At 35.2% G+C, this 20,974-nt stretch overlaps 2 protein-coding genes across 2 annotated transcripts; both read right to left on the reverse strand.

Annotated features, from left to right (window-relative positions):
* Positions 1-2,606: 2,606 nt before the first annotated feature.
* On the reverse strand, positions 2,607-10,016 carry LOC142633488 (signal recognition particle subunit SRP54 2). The gene is made up of 9 exons (XM_075807723.1): positions 9,650-10,016; positions 8,737-8,836; positions 8,357-8,510; positions 7,264-7,414; positions 7,033-7,181; positions 5,478-5,578; positions 5,223-5,380; positions 3,448-3,562; positions 2,607-3,327 (listed from the first exon to the last, which is right to left on the reverse strand). The coding sequence occupies exons 1-9, from the start codon at positions 9,878-9,880 to the stop codon at positions 2,999-3,001; spliced, it is 1,488 nt and encodes a 495-aa protein (XP_075663838.1). The 5' UTR covers positions 9,881-10,016; the 3' UTR covers positions 2,607-2,998.
* Positions 10,017-17,088: 7,072 nt separating this feature from the next.
* LOC142637328 (G-type lectin S-receptor-like serine/threonine-protein kinase CES101) lies at positions 17,089-20,704 on the reverse strand. The gene is made up of 7 exons (XM_075811601.1): positions 19,576-20,704; positions 18,799-18,912; positions 18,491-18,702; positions 18,089-18,299; positions 17,752-17,989; positions 17,489-17,639; positions 17,089-17,400 (listed from the first exon to the last, which is right to left on the reverse strand). Exons 1-7 carry the CDS (start codon positions 20,678-20,680, stop codon positions 17,089-17,091), a joined length of 2,343 nt encoding a protein of 780 aa, XP_075667716.1. The 5' UTR covers positions 20,681-20,704.
* Positions 20,705-20,974: the final 270 nt, after the last annotated feature.

The following is a 20,974-nucleotide window of genomic DNA, read 5'->3' on the forward strand; positions in this document are numbered from 1 at the left end:
CCCAGCTGTAGGCAGTGCACAACCAGGCTCCAATGCTCAGCCAACGGTACATAGGGCATAACCAAGCTCTATTGATGATGTGACCACAAGTGCACCTCTGCCGCCCACTAATAACCAGTCCAATCCAAGACCAAAAAGATAGAGGAAGAGAAGTGCAGTCACCACTGAGACATTGAATGCAACGAGGAATGCAGCAAGGTATATGACAACAATGAGATCTGCTAGAAGATAGCAAGCTAAAGCAAGACCTATTTTTTTGGTGTGCTATATGTTGAGAGCACTCTTCATATGTTTATGTAACTAACAAGACAATTAGCATTTTGGTATACTTATGTAATGGTTGACCAAGTCCTTTTTTTGTATGAATGTGCTGGGTAGACTTTGTCCCATACTTTGTAATTATTGTGGTACACTCAAAAACTGTCGTTGGTGTTAATTAGTGATCATTAGTATTTACAGGTGATGTTGTGTTTCTGTATTCATTAGTACAGTTGTGTTGAATACTTAATTACTGTATAGTTGAAGCCAGATTTGTTTGAATGGCATTGGGGGGCTATTGTGTTTTTAAGGCTATTGTGCAAGTACCCTTATATGGTTCAGATATAAAATAGAAAAGAGTAGGCTTTTCCAAGTGGTCTGGTCAAGAAGTTAATGTCTCCAAATCTAGTTGAGGAAACTAGTTTATCTTATGTGGTATGTTGTAGGAAACTAGTTTATTCATGTGGGAAACTAGTGTGCAATAAATTGGTATACAAGTCATAGATTAATTAAAAAGTGATGTTCCATTGTTAAAGTCTCGGATTACAGAAAGAATTACATCAAAATTCAGGCCTTTTCCCACTAATACATATCAACACATACCAACACAAATTCAAGCCAACACATACCAACACAAAAATTTTGCCAAAACCTACCAACATACACCAAAATTATGGCCTTTTTCCACTAATAACTACCCACCTAATGACCCATTTTCCCCCCACCTATTTAGCCAACCAAAAGAAGCATCAAGTAGAGTAGCATCCAACTTATCACCAGAGACAGCCCCAGGTAGATGAGCAACCTCTTCTCTCTCTTCCTGTATCCTGCAATGTCAGCTTCAAGGGTTAAAATCCGTTGCCTCTGCTCTGGAATCAGCACCTTGCCATGCTTGCATATTTCATGATCACGCCACTGAAAAAATTTACACTTGCGTCCAGTTTGACACCCAAGAGCCAGATAAAACCCATTATATCTTTAACCAAAATCATGAAAAACAACAACAAATAGTATTAGCAAAATCAGGTCACAGCCAATCCAACACTTGTATTAGCATAATACTAAAATCTTTGAAACTAAAAAAGACCCACTAAAGAAAATTGCTATAAAATAAAAACCCAAGAACAGAATCCTATAAATGTTCCATGAAAATACAATCTTTACAATCATAGAAGCCCAAACACCTCTCTCTCTCTCTCTCTCTCTATCTCTCTCTCTCTCTCTTCACAGTGGGTCGACTCCTGTCTCTCCCCACAAAAAGTTCCTCTTTCTCACTCTTTTTTTTTCTCACCTAAACTTCACTCCCACCCAAAAACTCAATAGAAATTTAAAAAATTTACAAAGAGAGATCGTGTATTATTGGAAAAAAGATGTGCAACAAGAATAGTCCTGATATGAAAACCAGGTCTATGACCAAGAAAGAGAAAGCCAAATGCAGAGTTAGAGTTAGAGAGATAGATACTAACTTACCCAAAAATTTGGACACCTGTAGAACCTTCTTCCAGGGTTCTCAGGTGTCCACGAAACAACCAAAAGGGTTTCTCAGAGCAAAAGCATTGGGTTGGGCCCCTTTTCCTCAAGCTTCCACTCGATGACATCGAGCTTGATTCCATGAGAGCAGTTGGGTTAAAGATGTTTTTGGGCTGTGTTGTGAGCTAGGAGCTGAGTTTGAGGCGAGGAGCTTAATTTGGGGTTTAGGGATTTCAATTTGGCAAGAAGTTGATCCTTAAATGAGCAGATGATTATGAAGTCACGTGAGGGCCCACAAGACCTCCTAAGGGCGGGAAAGCCACATGAAACTTGCAGTGACACGTGGACATTATTTTAATATTTTTTAATTTTGCCGTTTGCCACGTGTGCATTTTCCATCTCTGATGTAATGGTAGGGACCAAAACGGGAAGCGTTTTTCAAGATAGGAACTAAAAGCGGTAAAAATAAAATCTAGGGACCAAAGTGGGAATCGCTTGAAAATGTAGGGACGAAAATGTGATTTCCGCCTGTATTCAAACAAGGTTTGCTGGGCAGATTCTGATGAAACCTTTGGGCATTTGTTATGGTTTTGCCCCATTGCCGAATCTGTGTGGCGTTCTTTCTCTCTCCAACTGAATGAGACTTTCAACCTTGGGTGGAATTTTTGCGATCATTTCTTGTGCTGTGATCATGTTTTTACTTGGGTTAGTGTCAAATGTAATGTAATAAATTGCTGTAATTTTAGCTACAGAATCCAAAAATTATGGTACTTAATCAATTTGGTCTGTATTGCTGGATTCTGTGATATGCCCATTGTACAGCCTAAAGTTATTATCAAGGATTTTCCGAAGAATCATGTGAACGAAAACATGGAAGTGGAATGAGAGTTCTCTTTTTCATTGTGGAAAACTGCAATAACATTATTTTCTTTGTTTAAACACCAACGAAAGGAAAGATCATTTGCCATACAAGTACAACACCTCATATTCATTTCAGTTCTTTTCAATTCCGTGACTAACCTTTTTAAGTAAATACATACAAGGAAAATTTCAATGCTGACTCTTCATATTACAACAAAATGCCCACTATGCTTGAGATTAAACTACATGTGACCCTTCTATAAAAATATAAATATATTTGGCAAAGCAGAACGGTCAGTCATATCAACCTGCATAGAGACACCTGTGTGCCTTTCAGTCCAACAAAGCAATGCTTACAGCCACAGTTGGAACTGAGATCAGGAAGTCATGATAGATCTCTGGGAAAATTTTACTTGTCTCCACCTCCAAACATTCCCATCATATCTTTTGTAGATCCCATTTGCTTCATCAAGTTTTGTAAGCCTCCCATGCCACCAATCTGTTTCAGCATCTGTGGGGGAAGGACTTTGCTCATGTGCTGTGCATTCATATTACGTGATAAGGCACTCATTTCACCCTTCTTAGGAATCTTCAACCCTTTCATTTTGCTCCATATCTTGGCAAGACGTTTGTACTCTTCCAACATCTCCATTACTTCTCTAACTTGACGACCAGAACCTCGTGCTATCCGCATCATACGAGATTCATTCATGAGCTTTGGATTTGTACTATCCAACTCTGCAACATTTTAGCAGTCAACTATTAGAATCAGAACATTGGATTGAGTCAGTATAAAGTCAATCCCATAAACATGTGGCACATAAAGAGCAAAACCACAAATAAATGGCCTTGACTCACCTTCATTTGTCATTGAGTCCATCATTGTCATGTACCGCTTGATCTTTGCTGAACTTTCCTTTTCACGGCCTTTTGGCATTAACTCAGCACTAAATCCAGGAAGCATTGAGAAAACCTACACGGACCAAGTCAGTCATCAGCATGAAGTAGCAGCCTCTCCAGCTAAGATCCAAAGGTTAGATTTTGAAGCATGGTCAGTCAAAAACTCTAAAATGACAGCTGAAACTTAACAATCCCCAACCCCACTTGGAAAGAGAATTTTGGATAAATTTCATTTTAAACCATATATTTTAAGGGGTCATTTTCAAAGTTTCAAACTAATCCTTAACATTGGTACAAATTAAACTTACAGTTTCATTAGTTTAGAACTGAATCATTAACTTCTAAAATTGTATCAATTTAAATCCTCAACTTTAAAGGTTTGATTGGGCTTCAAGGAATATCCCAGTGGTTCCAACACCTCCGTGGTGCTTGGACACTCAGGTTCATACCCCATCATTTCAACTCCCCACCACACCCTGCGGCACCCCCCCAAAAAAAAATTCTCCCAATTGCCTAGTCAAAAAATATTAATAATAAAGAAGTTCAATTGAGAGGTTTAAATTGATAATGTTAACTTTTGTCCAAGTGCATGGGATATTTGATTTTTTATTTTTTATCATAAGTATTCAGAATTTGACCTACACATGTATTCAACTATAAAGTTTACACTTTTTTTTCTATTGAACAGGGCTCTGGGTACAGTTGGTAGACCATTAAGCCCAGTGACGATGTCAATCAATGTTTTAAAAAAGTTGCTAATAATTCACTAATTAAATAACAATACACAATACATTTTTTTTTTAAAGTCATAAAAACCAAGCTGCAATTGCAAAAAGACAAGTAAAACAATGTCTCAAACTGAATAGGACAAATGCATATTTTCAAAGGGGGATAATGAAGTGTCTCTGTTGTTTGTGCTACTTCAATTTTCTAATGAAGTAGTCTTCTCTTAATATAATTTTTCTTACCTATCAAAAAAAAAAATCTCACAAAAAGGGCACTCTTACCTTTCCTTGGAGAAGTATTTGGAAGGTGAAAGCTCCCGCTAGAGTTTCTTTCTTCAATTGTTGGATAATATGAGGAAGAGGAATATTTGTGTGGTTAATAACATTTGTATACGCAAGAATAGTTGGGAATCGGTGGAAAATCTGCTCATTTATTGCTCATATGCATATATAGTTAATGGACTTTTGTGTTTAGCTTATTTGGAGTTTCTTAGATGATGCCCAACCATGTGATGGAGCTACTGGTGTGTTGGAAATGGGGGATTTGGTTGGCATCAGATAGCAGTTATTTGGGGGTTGATCCTTTATGTGTTATGTGGACTATTTGGAGATATCAGAATCATCGAACTTTGAGGGGGAGAAACAATTATTTTTGCTCTCTTTGTTGCTAGTTTGCTTGGTTTCCTTAGGACACTGCCTGTGTACTCTGGGAACAGATTGTATTTTTCTTTATCTTTTTAATAAAGTTTCTTATTACCTATATTTAAAAAAGCCATCCCCAAAGATCAAAGAAAAACGTCCAACACCCCCCCTCCCCCCCCAAAAAAAAAAAAAAAAAAAAATCCTTTTTAAAAATGTGAATGTAAAATCTTGCTAATCAATTATTGATCTTGCTCCATCAGTCACCTAAACATAGCTACCAAGAGGTCACCTATTATTTCTCATATATGTGAAAGGCACCTTGTTGTCGATAAAGCTTTGATTAGATGGTATAAGTCAAGTACTAACCTGGCTAATTGGACCCATTTTAAGTATGTTCTGAAATTGCTCATACATAATCCTCAATGTAAAGTTCCCTTCTGAAAGCTTTTGCAGAAGCTCAGGCTGCTGATCCATAGGAACAACTTCATGAATTTTGTCCATAAATCCAGACCAATCACCCATGCCTATATTAATATATAAACAACAAGTAAGTACTTAAAACATACACAAGAAATTTAAGTCACAAAAATCAAGAGTCAAAACTGTAAAAGAGTTGCACACCTAAGAGACGGCTGACAAATGGTTTAACATCAAAAATTTCAAACTCATCCATATGCTCTCCAGTTCCAATAAATATAACAGGACTCTTTGTTGCTGCAACACTGCACATATACAGTGGAAGAGAATTTAGTGTCAAAAGGAAAAAAGAAAAAAGAAAAAAAAATTAAAATTGCTTCTATCAAAATGAGCAATAAGTTTCCATTTCATAGGAAATTGAACCAAACATGAAGGTAGCTTATAATTCCATAAATTATGGAACCTGTATGTTAGAAAAGATGTCCAGTACATTACCGACTGTATTTTTTATGTTCTTATGTCTACCTAAAGTTAATTATTTTACGCCATTTACAAATCACACCACAGAAAGACCCAAGCTTTGTGTTGAGTATTCAAACATATCAAATATGCATGCCAATGCATATAATTTAAGTATTTCATTTTTTCTTTTCTTTGTATTATTATTTTATTAAAAACCATACATGGGCACGGGAAGTATAAATGAGAACACAAAAAGAGAAGAATCAAACTTCAGATATCTTAAAAATCCAAAAAAAAAAAAGAAGGAACAGCAGCGCAACATAGACATATTCTAAGCATGATCTCAGAAGCACCATCTTGTCTTTTCCATGGAAACTGGATGAATTTCAAATGTCCAACTTATAGACTCACCCCAAATGCATGACACATACCTCCTTTGTGCACAAAAACATTATCCCCAGAATTCCGACAATGACAAAATTGTTCTCACAATCACCAACTAAATTCCAAACCCAAAACAAGCAACCATAGCTCTCTAGCAACATCATAGTGAACAAAATGATAATCTTCTGCCTAATTTGTAGTTCAATGGGTACATTCCGGAATATTAGGTACATTAACAATCCCAGGAACGTAGAGAAGGGAAGAGACACCTTAGAATTAGTTAAAGAATTGAAATGAAGGCTTGTGTGTGGGATACTTACCATAAACTAAAATCCTAATGCTCTGACTACTGGCTAGCACAATTCACTGTTGCAAACATTTATTAAATGGGGCAATATACTTTACGGAGTGAAACTGAGCATTATGTAAATGGTGAGAGGTACTAGATTAAGCAAATAAATGCATACTTATATAACACATTTGTAAGAAAAAGAAGCAACCCTAGATGATTATCCTATTGTATAACAAACTGCAAAGTTGCAGCCAACATATTGAGAACTCAAACATGAAATCATTACGTATGTATTTATGCATGTATCTATACAATACAATAACATTTCACAATGAATAACTTAATGGCCTATCACCTATGCAAGTCCATACTGCTTAACGGTGTTCTTTACTATATATAACTAAAATGATACTCCCTCCCATAATGAATATCCTTTTTTCTTCACCACAAAATGTGCATCCACCATCAAAGAAATATAGGGTCTAGTCAATAAGTTCTAAACTCACCAATTTTGATAAGCAACTACACAGCTTCAGCAAGTGCATGCATTAAAGCTTAAATATTACATTAGATCCAACTAAAAACAAGAAATTTGGCCACACTTGTTGCAATAAAACTTACGCGCTAAGAGCACCACCTCCCTTTGCATGCCCATCCATTTTGGTAACAATTACAGCTCCAACTGAAACACTTTGCTTGAAAGCTTGAGCTTGGTCAAATGCAGCCTGACCAATGCTGCTATCCATAACAAAGATAACAAGATCTGGTTTCTGGAAGATGCAAATAAAATATATTAGCAATATAGGCAATCAACAACAAATTAATAGGAACAAAGCAATACCAGAAAATTACCGTTGCTTCTGAAACTTGACGCATTTCTTCAAAAAGAGCAGCTTCTTGTTTGTGACGCCCACTAGTGTCAACAATTATCAGATCGCAATTTTCTTTCTTGAATGTTTCCACACCTTCCACTGCAATTTTTACAGGATCTGATTCTGTATAGCTGTATCATTTGAAATCCACCTTAATTATTACTTAAATAAAGAAGAACGCATTATCTAATAAAATGTAATTGGCAAAGGCATTAATGAGAGTGATAATGGCAACAGTAATAAACAGAAGTAATAATAATAATAATAACAAAACAAAAAGAATATTTAATTTTAGGGAAATCACAAAAGAGAAATATTCAGGAAATGGAACTGAAAATATTGTTTCTTCTTTCTCTTTCTTTTAGGGAAAGGGTAAAAAAGAGCTCTAGAGGTACAATTAGGGCATCATGTAATCACTGACAAAATCCCATTCATAATACAAGCAGTCACAATTACATCTATTACATTCCATTCACTAAGTTCTTCAATGTATATGTGTTATATTCCATTCATAATTAAAGTAGTAGCTCTGACCCAGCACAGCCATATCCATTTCACTAAAGCTCTCTTCTCCACTGACCATCCCTAGGTCAAACCTGTTGCTTATCTGCTAAAACTAGAGATTACATTTTGATAACAGGTGATTGGAGCTTGGGGGGTAGGGGGTGGGGGAGGGGGAGAAAGCCAGTAGTGGTTCACTAATTATTCACTATTAAAGCTCTTTCTTTGGAATTCATGACTAAAATGACTTCTTAGCAACTGAAAATTATCTCTAGTGAACTTATCAAAAAAAGAAAAAGAAAATTATCTCTAGTGTATGGCATAAAAGAGATTTTGATATATTTACCAATGTTTATAAGCTATCATAGCACAGACCTAGTTATTTGTGACATCATCTTTTCATCTTTTTTTCTCTTTTGTTTTTCTTTTCTTTTTCTTCCAGAGAGAGAGAGAGAGAGAGGGGTGAGGGGGTAAGTGAGGAAAAAAAAATCACAAGAAAAAAGGAAAATCTTATGCTTCAATTACATCACAACTTGTACACACAAACAAGCAGTAGAATACGAAAGAAGTACCTTCCGTAAAATGGAATCTTAGCTTTAGTGGCATTCTGCTTCAGCTGATCAAAAGCACCAGCTCTGAATGTATCTGCACACACAAGGGCAGGCCTCCAGCCCTTTTTCTGATGATAGTATGCATATTTTGTACATGTTGTGGTTTTTCCCGACCCTGAATTTGTCAAACAAATAATAAGATGTGCATAAACAAAAGGAAACAGTACACTCTAAATAAAAATAGTACAACATATTTTGGACCCATGAATCAGTCACAGCATATATAAAGCCCAGAGAGCTAGTTCAGATCACAACTTCCCAAAAAAACAATCTCATCAATTGTCTATGAAAACTGCTGAATGATCCAAAATGCATGAAAGTGATCAGGTAAAAAAACATACCTTGTAAACCTACAAACATAACAACACTTGTTTTCCCTTTCTTTGGAGTGAAAGAAGGCTTCCCAGGATCCAGCATTTTGCAGAGTTCATTAAATATAGCCTACATTGTAAGCCACCCTTCAATAAGAGCACAGCAGATACCAAAACATAATATACAATAAATAATTTATTTATTTTCGCTTTTTTTTTTAGTTTTGTTTCAGTAAGTATGAACAATGAAGATTGATGTTGTATATCATCACTGAAAACGCTCTAGACACATAACATTACTTCAAAGAGTATGTCAATGGGGTTTCAAAAAAAAGGGCTTAACAAAATTAGCCCCCAACACAAAAAAAGTAGCTTAGTTGCGGAATTTAGTTGCTAACAATTAGTACAAAGTAGCCATGCAAGAAAAGATTTATTTGATATAAAAGAGAAATACAATTATAAAAGTAAGTAAGAACAAAACAAATTATAGTATTAAACATTTTTTTTTCGCACTCCTCGCATAATCATGGCAACTAACAGAATTTTACATCAAGAGCAAGCAGCACCATCTTCCACCATCCGCATTCTCTCTTTGGTGTAAACCTTATCAAAATTCATCCAAAATTCCGAAAACCAAATCCCAATAGCCCCAAGTCTTATTATTATTGTACAAAAACCTCAATCCACAAAACATTAAAATCTAGACAGTGGAACCAACAGAGCTCCCTTTCATCATATTGGGCACTCTCTGATTTCTATATCAATTGACATCAATCATATCCCTAAGCCGATTAACACATGTGAATTCGAAACCTTATCTAAGCTTTCCAAAGCAATCCCTAAACTCTAAACTCATGGCAGCCAATTGAATTTCATCATAACAATCACAAACACCACCCAAAAATGTAAGAAAAATATGTGAGAGAATAATAAAAGGTTGTACTTGCTGAATGATCTTGCGCTTGTTGTGACCGGCGGCGAGGTCGTCGAGGTTGACGATCTTCTTGATGTTGCTCTGCATGTCGCGGACGAGCTTGAATTGGACATCGGATTGAAGAAGAGCGCGAGTGATCTCGTTCAAGCATTCGTTCAAGACCTTCTCGTCGATGATGGTCGCATTGCTCATCTGCTGAAGAGCACGCGATATGCTCCCTCCTAACTGAGCCAACACCATTTTTGCCCAACGATTGAAGATTAGGGTTAGGGTTAGGTTTCCTTTTTTGGGGAAGAGGGATCGATCGAAGGAAATGGAGGAGGAAGAGGAGGAGGAGGTGGTGGTGGTGGTGGTTACTGGTGGTGGTGAGTAATTAATATTATAGTATAATACTGAAACTGAAATTATTAATGGTTTCGAATGGCCCAGATTTCTAAAGCCCAGCCCATATATGAGACCATTTTTTTTTTCTTTGGGAAAACCCCAAAAAATTGGATCCAGGCCCCTTTCTTTTTTAAATTAATTTTATAGAAAGTTTTAACTTCTACTTTTCTCTCCTATTATACTTCAATTTGCTTTTAATGATAGTTCTTTATTATTAAATTAGCAATCAGTTTTTGACGTAATTTTAAATCATTTTTTCAACCATCAGAGACTTTACCAATCCGACTAATAAGCAAATTGAAAACACCGGTTATGTGTAGTTTTTAGTTATATGATTTCAACGAAACATGTCTATAATTTTTCCGAAAATTCATTTGGTAAAAGCGTATTAAAAAAAACAATTGTTTTCTACTCTCGATAAGCCTTATGCAAAATATACAAGCTTTGCAACCCACTGAATCAACGTATCTCTTGTAGATAATCTGTTTAGCATGGCAAACGAAATTATAAGCTCTAGTGTTGTTGGGATTGCCTTAGAGAACCAGATTGTATTGTACTAATTTACTCTAGCCCTCTTGATTCAACTGCATTTCGAATTTTGAGAAATTTCCAGATATTGATTTAAGCAAAATTGGTTTGTCCTAGTTCTTTTTCTGTAACATGGTTAATACGGACTGTATTTCTGCTAGAGCATCTTAATCTTATCTAGCAAGGGGCCAACGCCAGTTGTAATCCTTCAAAACTCTAGAGAGTTTCATTTCAATGTTTCTTGCTGCATCATACACCATCCTAGGGACATATTTACTTTATAAAAACACCAACAAGATGCCACTAGTCCAGCCAGAGTACAACAGAGACCCCCTAAGCAACCGCAAACTTCAGGAAATTCCTGGTTTTTTGTGAGTTTCACTAACTTCCTACAGTGGCTTGTTCATTCTTGAGAAATTTTTGCTGTCCGAAAATTCCTATCCCTATCCCTCAGTAAATTGTTCTTCACCCGTGCCACCAACAAATAACCACCTTTCGCGAAGAGATTCATCATATGTGCTTCAAGAAAGCAGCTCTATTCCCTTCCTCGAACCTTACCAACCCAAGTTTACCTTTACTCTTAGGCAAGCTAACTAGACACTTGTTGGGTTATATATGTTGGGTTATATTTTAACAATTTATTTTTGTGATAAAACAAAAGGAACAATACACATATATAAGAATAAACAATAATACAAATAGATTTACAAGACAACAGTAATAAACAAATACTGAAAATATATATAAAGAGAAATATGCAAATAATTAAAAACTTACAGACCAAATGCGTGAAGGATGAACAATTCAGATCAAGTCTTGTGTTTGACACAATCTCCTTAAAGCAAATTTCCTCCCTCACACAATCACTGTGGTGCTTTGAGACTCACGGACGTCTGTCTCCTAGGATAATATGATCTATAGCACGAAGACGAATCACACAAGGTCATGCTCTGCGAACTACTCAATGTCTTTTTCTCTCTTTGGCACAATATGAAATGAACAAAAAATTCTCACTTAGAGAGTTTTTCCTGAAAGTAGTTTTTATGAATGAGGTACTATGCAAAATTATACGTTACTGAACAGGTACTCTGTTTCAGTAATAACTGCTGTACACAGACTAACTGACTCAAAAAATTAAAATAATAAAATATTATTATTTGGACAAGTAGGCCCAATCCACATATGCTAAAAGCCCAACCCAATGTCCAACTCATGAGCATATAAACTCATATATTATCTATTTCCTTTCCTATGTGGAATTCAAGATTTTTACCGCTTTTAATAATAACTTCAAGTAAACATAGAAATTATCAATTTCTTATTCACTCTATACTATTTTTCTAACAATCCCCCACATGAAAAGAAATTGATAAACACAATACAAATGATGATGCAGACACAGAGAGAGTAAAAGAAAAGTTACTGTATCGGGAGAAGTAGCTTGTGGCTTTGAACTTTTCTTTGTGAAAGACTATCGGATATACTAGCTAACCAGTGAACATGATGTCTTGAACTGTTCAGCCGTTTGTGTATACCAAGACAATAGAATTCACACAGCTCATTTTCGGACATATTTCGTTCTTATAGTTGTGTTTATTTCGACCCTGAACGTATCCTGATAAATTCATGAAGTGTTTTAGAGAATTCAGCCTTAAAACTCTCATGGAAAAGGCCCACTTCACACTCATATAGGTGATTCTTATTAAGAGTATCTTGTTATACTCCACTCGGAATTTCAAGATATAAGAATCATTAAAAGCAAAACTTATCCTGAACATCGCTTACAGGCATCATTATTTCATCATAGGAATTGATTGGAGATTTTATCTCCATAGTGATAAAAATTAGTCTCCACGATTCGGTTGTTCCTTTAAACCTAGATCTTGGGATCTCCAGTCAGCTAGGTTGGGTTGCCATCCCGGAGACTTTTAGGTTATAGGCTTTAACCCAATTCCCCTCGATAAGCAGTTTACTTGTTCTCCACTCAAACAACTGATTACAGATCTGTTTTATAATTTGAAATAACTTCCAATTGAGAGCAACTGTCTCATGGTAATATGTCTCTCAAAAATATATCAAGGCCTACCATAACTATGTGTACTACCAAGACACTTAATTGGTAATTACACATTTAGAAATAGATAGCATATTTCTCATGTCATTGTTTTATTTCTCAATCAAAACCTTTCTAAATAAGCCACCTTCTTTTTAAGAAGACACCCCCACATTTAAAGAATTATAAAAAAATTATTTGACATTTCCATAATCCATAGTGTCTTACAAATTTTCTTTGAGGCAACAAGTTAGAGAATATTAAGTTAGCAAAGGAACTCTTCCTTTTGATATATCCAACACCTTTCACGCATGGGAATGTTTTCCCTTTAATGCCTCATTTTGACATTGAAAAAGTTCACATGGTTTAAGCATAATAATAATATTACAAGTCTAGCATGTCAATACATATGCATACACAAGTTTTCACTCTGTAATATGCCAAACTACTTTCTCTAAAAAGCAGACAAGAGGAAAGCTGAAAGAATCTTATACACAAATATAGAGAAGCCAAAAGGTAATAAAGTAGTCTAGATTTTTATATCAACACATATATAAGTCAACTTTACAATACAAGGTACATAAACTACTAACTACAAGTTGGCTGAATATATATATCTATATCTATATATATATAATATAATATGAGTCATCACTATATCACACAACTACAATTTTATACTTCAATTATTACAAACCAAATCCACACTTGCAATAATTCAGATTTACTCTATATTAATTTTGAAAAGCCCATTGCTCATATAACCCTTTCCCACGTACATGTCATTCTTTGTGAGTACACACTTGTCAAATTCAAAGACCAAGTTAAAACCATTCTTACTCAAAAGTGAGCAAGAAACAAGATTCTTACGAATATCTGGCACATACAACACATCATTCAAAGTAAGTTTTTTGCCTGAAGTCATCTTCAATATTACCTTTCCTTTTCCTACAACCTTAGAGGTTGAGGAATTCCCCATGAATATTTCTTCTCCATTGTCCACAGGATAGTATGAAGAAAATAAATTATGATCTATACATACATGGCGAGTAGAACTAGTGTCCATCCACCATTCCTTGGTATCTCCTTCTACCAAATTCACTTCAGAAATCATTGCAGAAAGTTCTATATCATCCACATCTTTAGAAAGATCTTCCATTTCAGTAACGTTGGCTTAAAAGCCTTTCTTGATCCCTTGATCTTTACGTTTATAGTAGTCCTTAGCACGATGCCCTATCTTGCCACACACATAGCATTTTCCATTGAACTTTGTAAAGTTACCCCCACTAGTTCCTTGACTTGAGCTTTCACTAGAGTACTTCCTCTTATTCTTATTATGCTCCACAATATTTGCTTTAGATTCCATGTAGTGATTCCCTATGGCTTTTTTTGAAGAGTGACTGTCTTCCTCAATTTTCAATCTTACAATCAAGTCTTCTAGCCACATCTCCTTGCGTTTATGCTTTAGGTAACTTTTGAAATCTTTCCAAGATGGAGGCAGTTTCTCAATGATAGTAGCCACTTGAAATGATTCACTTACAGACATACCCTTAGCATGTATTTCATGTAAGATTACCTGAAACTCTTGCACTTGACTAAGTACAGTTTTGGAATCCACCATTTTGTAATCCAGAAGTTTGTCCACAATAAACTTTTTAGTTCCAGCATCTTCTATCTTATATTTCTTATCCAAGGAATCCCACAATTCTTTTGCTATCTTGATTGAACCATACACACTATATAATGTGTTGTCCAATCCATTCAGAATACAGTTTTTGCATAGGAAGTCAACATGTTTCCATACTTCCACAGTAGTAACCACTTGCCTATCTATCTCATTTTCCTTGAGTTTTAGAGCATTCTCATATAAGAATTTTGCCAAATTCAAGGTTGTGAGATGGAACAACATTTTTTGTTGCCATCTCTTAAACTTAGTACCATTGAATTTCTCTGGCTTTTCTTCTTGATTAACAGGAACAGTAATAGGGGCAGCAACATGCACAATTTCATTTGACATTTCTGTCAAAATAAAACTCCATCAGATTGAATTCTCAACATCCAACTGAAGCATTGATTTATATTACACAACAACCAAAATATACAACAACCAAAATGTATAACACATGACACTGCATTCAAGAATCATTTTAAAGTAAAAATCATATACAATATAAAAAGCCATCTAACTTCTGTGCAATGTCAGAATATACAAAAAATCTTGATGGTAAAAGTGTTTTACACAGGTACCAAAGAACTACAATCAAAATTCAAAAAGAACATGAATCTGTACAAAAGACAAAACAACAACTGACAAGCACTTAGAAGACTAGACAATACATAGCCAACGGAGTAAGAGGTTCAGAGCCATGTGAAAAGGAAAGATCATAGCATATATAATATATAATATGCCGGATTGCAGGAAAAGAGCCGCACAGTACACATACACTAAACTATAGACTCTAAACATAGCACAACCAAGCAAATAAGACAAACGAGCTTAACATCAAATAGAATATTATATTATTATACAAAAGATATTTAAATAGTGAAAAAATTCTACCTTCAGTGTTTCTTAGAAACACAATCCAGCAAATATATATTGCTTAGTCAAACAAATATTAAAGAATACAAATATCTTAATATAATATATTATAAACTAACTATCCTTCAAAATCAAACACTGCAGACACCAAAGCCAATCAACCAAAGATTCATATAAGACAAAAGGCTCTTTTAAAATACTATAAAAAGGAAGAAGGAAAGATCAACAAACTATACCAATTTCAGTCAAGAACGTAACCCACATAATCAAAAGATCTAAGTATACGATAGACACAAAACCAGTTTTCTAAATTTTGCGCAGTGTATCTACTGTTACCGATTTAGTGTTTTACAACAAACACAAATTCCTTTCACCGTTAAATCACAAAAATAAATTAAAATATATTTTGAAAATCTGCTTTAAGACTGTTGGTTATATTTCAACAATTTATTTTTGTGATAAAGTAAAAGGAACAATACACAAATCTAAGAATAAGTAATAACACAAATAGATGTACAAGACAACAATAATAAACAAATATTGAAAATATATATAAAGAGAAATATGCAAAGAATTAGAAACTCACAGACCAAATGCGTGAAAGATGAACAATTCTAATCAAGTCTTGTGTTTGACACAATTTCCTTAAAGCAGATTTCGCCCCTCACACAATCACTGTGGTGCTTTGAGACTCACGAATGTCTGCCTCTCAAGATAAAATGATCTACAGCACGAAGACGAAGCACATAATATCGTGCTCTACAAACTACTCAATGTCTCTTTCTCTCTCTTTGACACAATATGAAATGCACAAAAAATTCTCACTTGGAGAGTTTTTTCTGAAAAGTAGTATTTATGAATGGGGGACTATGTAAAATTATATGTTACTGAATAAGTACTTTGTTTCAGTAATAACTGCTGTGTACAGACTAACTGGCTCAAAAAATTAAACTAATAAAATATTATTATTTGGACAAGTAGGCCAAGTCCACATATGTCAAAAGCCCAACTCAATGTCCAACTCATGAGCATATAAACTCATATATTATCTATTTCCTTTCCTATGTGGGACTTATGATTTTTACCATTTTTAATAACACCTTCAAGTGAACATAAAAATTATCAATTTCTTATTCACTCTATGCTATTTTTCCAACAATATATTGTCCCGAGTTAATTAACCAATTAACCAAGTTGATTAATTAGTCCAAATTACATGCAAATTCAATTATGACAAAATCAAATCACCAAACTAAATAGAGTGCAGCATAAAATAAGCATATTACAACAATTTGATCACGATGGAGAAAACCCTCACAAGCAAAACCCCACTACATGCCTCAAATATATATATCAAATAAATATAGAATGTCATCAATGATTTAGATAAAACCAAAAATACATCAAAAACCTCATTGCATCCCTCAAATTACCTTGTTATCACGATGGACAAATTACCTTCTTATCACGATGGACAAAGGTATATCACAATGAAGCAAAAGACTCATTGTCATAGGAAGAACGTCATCATCAGAACCAGAAACCAAAGAAGCGGGAGAGTTGACATATTCATCACTGCAAGTATTATATTATATGTGCTTGGTAAACATTGAGGTCAGTGAATCCTTGAACCACCCGGATGGTTAGCTTTACCAATAACAATTGAGCTAGGACACTTACAACAAATATTAAATTAGTTGACTCACACAAGCATCGATAATTCTTTTAATTAACTTTCTACCATAAAAAAAGATAATTCTTTTAATTGCTACAACAAGACGAAAGATAAATGAAACTAGGTTTCATTTATGGATACAGGTTTGTCTAGTTACATTTAGGAATAGCCCTATTAACATGGGCATGTACATTTTGCCGTTTGTCCTCAAAAAACATGGGAATGTACATACCACACCTTCATACATAGCTATTGCATTTTAGTATTTATCTGGCTTCCATCATAGAAATTGTGACACTATTTATGGAACAGTTTTTTGGCTTAATTTCTGAAACCCCCAAGTCTTCTGCAATTGTGTTGGTGAAAAATGCAGGTTGTTTTGGAGAAGATAGTTTAAGAGTTTCATTTGAAAGCATAGAAACAACATTTGGCATGGTGGGTCTATCCTTTGCCTGATCCTGTACGCATAAGAGACCAATGTGAATGCATCTCAATGCTTCAAATGGAGGGCGTGATTCCTCTAGTATTGTTAGGTCTATTAGCTCCAAACTTTTACCTTCATTCCATAACTGCCATGCCTGATACAAGTCCAATTGTTCATACAATGTTAACCATTAAGTTCAAAAGTCCATGTATTGGTTAAGAAGGGTTGATTGAGAAACTTACATATCCTATAAGGTTGAGTGGATACTCAAAGTGATAGCGACTATTGTTTTTCTTGCCACTCATGATTTCTAATAGTAGAACCCCAAAACTGAATACATCGGTTTTTATCGAAACAACACCATTCATTGCATACTCCGGGGACATATAACCACTGAAGTAAAAAGTGACCAATGAACTTTAGCATGAACAAGCAAATATATACATGTGCGCATACAGACAAATATAATTAAATTATGCTTGCTTGAAATGAAATGCATACTTACTATGTTCCAACAACTCTGCTTGTGTTTTCTTCTAATCCTTTCAACCCAAATATTTTTGCAATGCCAAAATCAGATATTTTCGGATTCATCTCCTCATCAAGCAAAATGTTGCTTGCTTTTAAATCCCGGTGAATTACTTTTAGTCTTGAATATTTGTGGAGATAAACAAGTCCTTGAGCAATGCCTTCAATTATGTTGAAGCGTGTCCTCCAGCTTAATAAATACTTTTTAGTAGAATCTGTAGCAAGCAAATGATTAAGTGTTGTTTTGACTTTATATAAAAGAAAGGAAAAATCTTCATGTAAGTAAACTTTCCTAATCATTAACCACGTCCTACCAAAGAGGAAGAAGTCTAAGCTTTTGTTGGACATGTACTCATAGATTAGTAGTTTTTCTTCTCCTTGAATGCAAAACCCTAAAAGCCTAACAAGATTAGTGTGTTGGAGCTTGGCAATAAGAATCACTTCATTCTTGAACTCTACTAATCCCTGCCCAGAACTTCTTGAAAGTCTTTTTATTGCTATTTCTGGTCCATCAGATAATTTACCCTGAAAGTATATTGTATTAGTCATACTCATATCATCTTAATTCAATCTCTAGTTACATTATTTAATTTTGTATCAAGATTCTTCCAAGCAATTGGGCTCACCTCTAGTGTTAATTTATTGACCGGACAGAATGGATTAGCTAGGCTATAAGAGAGAGAGAGAGAGAGAGAGAGAGAGAGAGAAGAATTAACCTTATAAACTGGTCCAAAGCCACCCTCTCCTAATTTATTTTCAGTTGAGAAATTATTTGTAGCTACAGAAATGCTTTCAAAGCTGAAGATTTGCAACTCATGGCTAGCTTGTCCATCTTTATTTTGTTTCTTCACTTTGTCATGTACTGTGGAAGGTATTGCATTACCTCCAATTTCTTGTATGAGCAATTTTTGTTTCTTTTTTCTCTCCCCTAATTAACATATATAAAATATTAGTTGATTTTTTTTTTCTTTCTACTTGATCGTTAGTAATATATCTAAAAATCTATAGTAGGGGCATCAATTACCTTCCTCTCTGCATTTTTTCCATTTTGCGTTGCCTAAGAAGTACAACAACGAGATAATAATTGCCCCTACTGCCATGATTAGCCATATCCACCACCTGTTCGCCCCCCTGTTTGCTACGTTTTTTGCTACAAGGACAAACATATTTTCAATAATACTACCAATAGTATTTCTATTCAGTTTTCTTTTTCTTGTGATTTACTATGATTTAAGTTGCATGATTGCTTGTGCTTTAGAAATCAAAATAAGACTCACAAAATTCATTGTTTCTCTTTGACCTTTAGAGGCTTCAAATCATTTGAGATTCAGCCTCTTTGTGATTGTACAAAATTTTGATTCTATACATTCTCAAAGTTTCCATTTAGTCCTAAAACCTATGTCAACAATATTGTCCACTTTGGAGCCCATACCCCTTGCGGCTTTGTTTCTTCCAAGCACAAAGCAAGGGTCATTGGTGTGATGAGGTGAGGGCTATCCACGAAATCTCACATGGCTTGGGTATGGTAAAGGGGAATGCCTTATATGAGGTTTTTTTCTTGCTCTTTACTTAGGAGAAACAAAGCTGTGAGGGGCATGGACTTCAAAGTGGACAATATTGTTGATATGAGGATTGAGGGCGTTACATTCAAAATCTAGGTTCTTCAAATATTAATTATATCAATTTTTTCCTTCAATTTTCAAAAATTAAGTTAATAGTATATATGTTATATCTACATGTAATACATCAATAATATGCACATTAATTTGATTAGTCTCGAGCATGAATTAATTAGACTTACCAAGGAAGTATATTGTCCGTGGCATACTAGCATCTGTCGAAGCAATTCCAGGCCCTGTGCTCCAAATCTCACAGCCAGTTTGATTCTCTTCATTTGTAGATGCATAGGCAACACAAGAACAATTGTTCAAGCACTTGGCCTTACAATCCATGAGGGTCAGGTTGCGACCTTCATTAAACTTGAATCCATCAATATCATGCCATGAACCGAAAACTCGAGAAAATATCTCATTAAGGTTCGTGCATTGAAGATTCTCTTTGGCCACACATCCTTCATTTAAATAAGAGGATGCAGAAGTACAATTTACTAAAACTCCTTTATCATCAGAAAGTACTCCCAAGTAATTTATCGATAAGAGTGGGGAATATATGTCCGCAGCAGAGTAGCTGAAGTATGTTTCATTCTCATTCGATGTGTAGTCAAAACTGTAGTTGGAATTTGTTAGGCGAAATGAAGATGAGTTGACATACCCACTTGTCCAGTAGATGTCCCCGTGCAACAAGATGACCAATTGATCTGTACGATTAGGATGGAGGCCAAAGGTAAAGTTTCCTGAGTCGGGTACCTCCTGGCTTCTCCATGATGTTAGAAACCATCTCTGCCCCGTTTTTCGGTCTACTCCAAGTTTCATTCCTGGCAGAAGTACGTGACTAGGGTAATCAAAACTTTGCCACAATTGTCGCCCTGGAGGACTGATTTCACTCAGTACAAAATTGCCGGTATCAAGTAGAACAGCACTTACATTACTAGCTTCATGTCCGGAGTACAGTAGAATGGAAAGATCTCCGTTGTATGTAATTTTCAAATTCCCGTTATCATCAATGGTGAGACTTCTAGCAATTAAGACTGGATTGTCACGATTGGCAACCCACACAGTATTGTTTTCACGGAAACGGTTGTCGTTGTACCATATTCCTATGTAGCAGGGACCATCTGTGAGGCTGATGAATCCGATTTTAAATTTTCCCTTAGCTGAATATAATTCTGCCAGAAATTCGAGTTCCTGTCCTTGCACTAATGTATCATGCTGCAGGGAACTGGATGGCCCTAAGTAGAATAGCAAACATAAAAGACCGAGGATAAGCTTTCGTATTTTGCTTGCCATAACTAACAGTCTTTGATTTTTTGGTGAGATCTTGTGGTAGAGGAAGGGATCAGTTCATATTTAGGTGCAAATATGGCAGAAGAAGCTCTCTTGCAAGAAGCAGGTGAAAAGCCTAGACAAAAAATCCTGGAAGCCGGAAACAATTGACTTGGATCATTTCAAATTGACCATTTGACTTTGTCACGCGCAAACCCAACCAAGAGGGTTAAGCATCCAACAATAGTCACACACTTAAAAGATTTTCACCTTAATTACAAGTATGCAAGGCCTTCAAAGAGTATTAATAAACCTCAA

The sequence above is a fragment of the Castanea sativa genome, chromosome 5 (assembly GCF_040712315.1).
Source record: "Castanea sativa cultivar Marrone di Chiusa Pesio chromosome 5, ASM4071231v1".
NCBI lineage: Eukaryota > Viridiplantae > Streptophyta > Magnoliopsida > Fagales > Fagaceae > Castanea > Castanea sativa.

Excerpts from the sequence above, each read along its gene's own strand:
- LOC142633488 (XM_075807723.1), bottom strand. The coding sequence starts at position 9,880 with ATGGTGTTGGCTCAGTTAGGAGGGAGCATATCGCGTGCTCTTCAGCAG. Across the intron at positions 7,415-8,356 it reads AAGATTCCATTTTACGGAAG|CTATACAGAATCAGATCCTG; the intron begins GTACTTCTTTCG and ends CAAATGATACAG. Across the intron at positions 5,579-7,032 it reads GGAGGTGGTGCTCTTAGCGC|TGTTGCAGCAACAAAGAGTC; the intron begins GTAAGTTTTATT and ends GTATATGTGCAG.
- LOC142637328 (XM_075811601.1), bottom strand. The coding sequence starts at position 20,680 with ATGGCAAGCAAAATACGAAAGCTTATCCTCGGTCTTTTATGTTTGCTA. Across the intron at positions 18,703-18,798 it reads GAAAAAATGCAGAGAGGAAG|GGGAGAGAAAAAAGAAACAA; the intron begins GTAATTGATGCC and ends TATGTTAATTAG. Across the intron at positions 17,990-18,088 it reads CTTAGACTTCTTCCTCTTTG|ATTCTACTAAAAAGTATTTA; the intron begins GTAGGACGTGGT and ends TGCTTGCTACAG.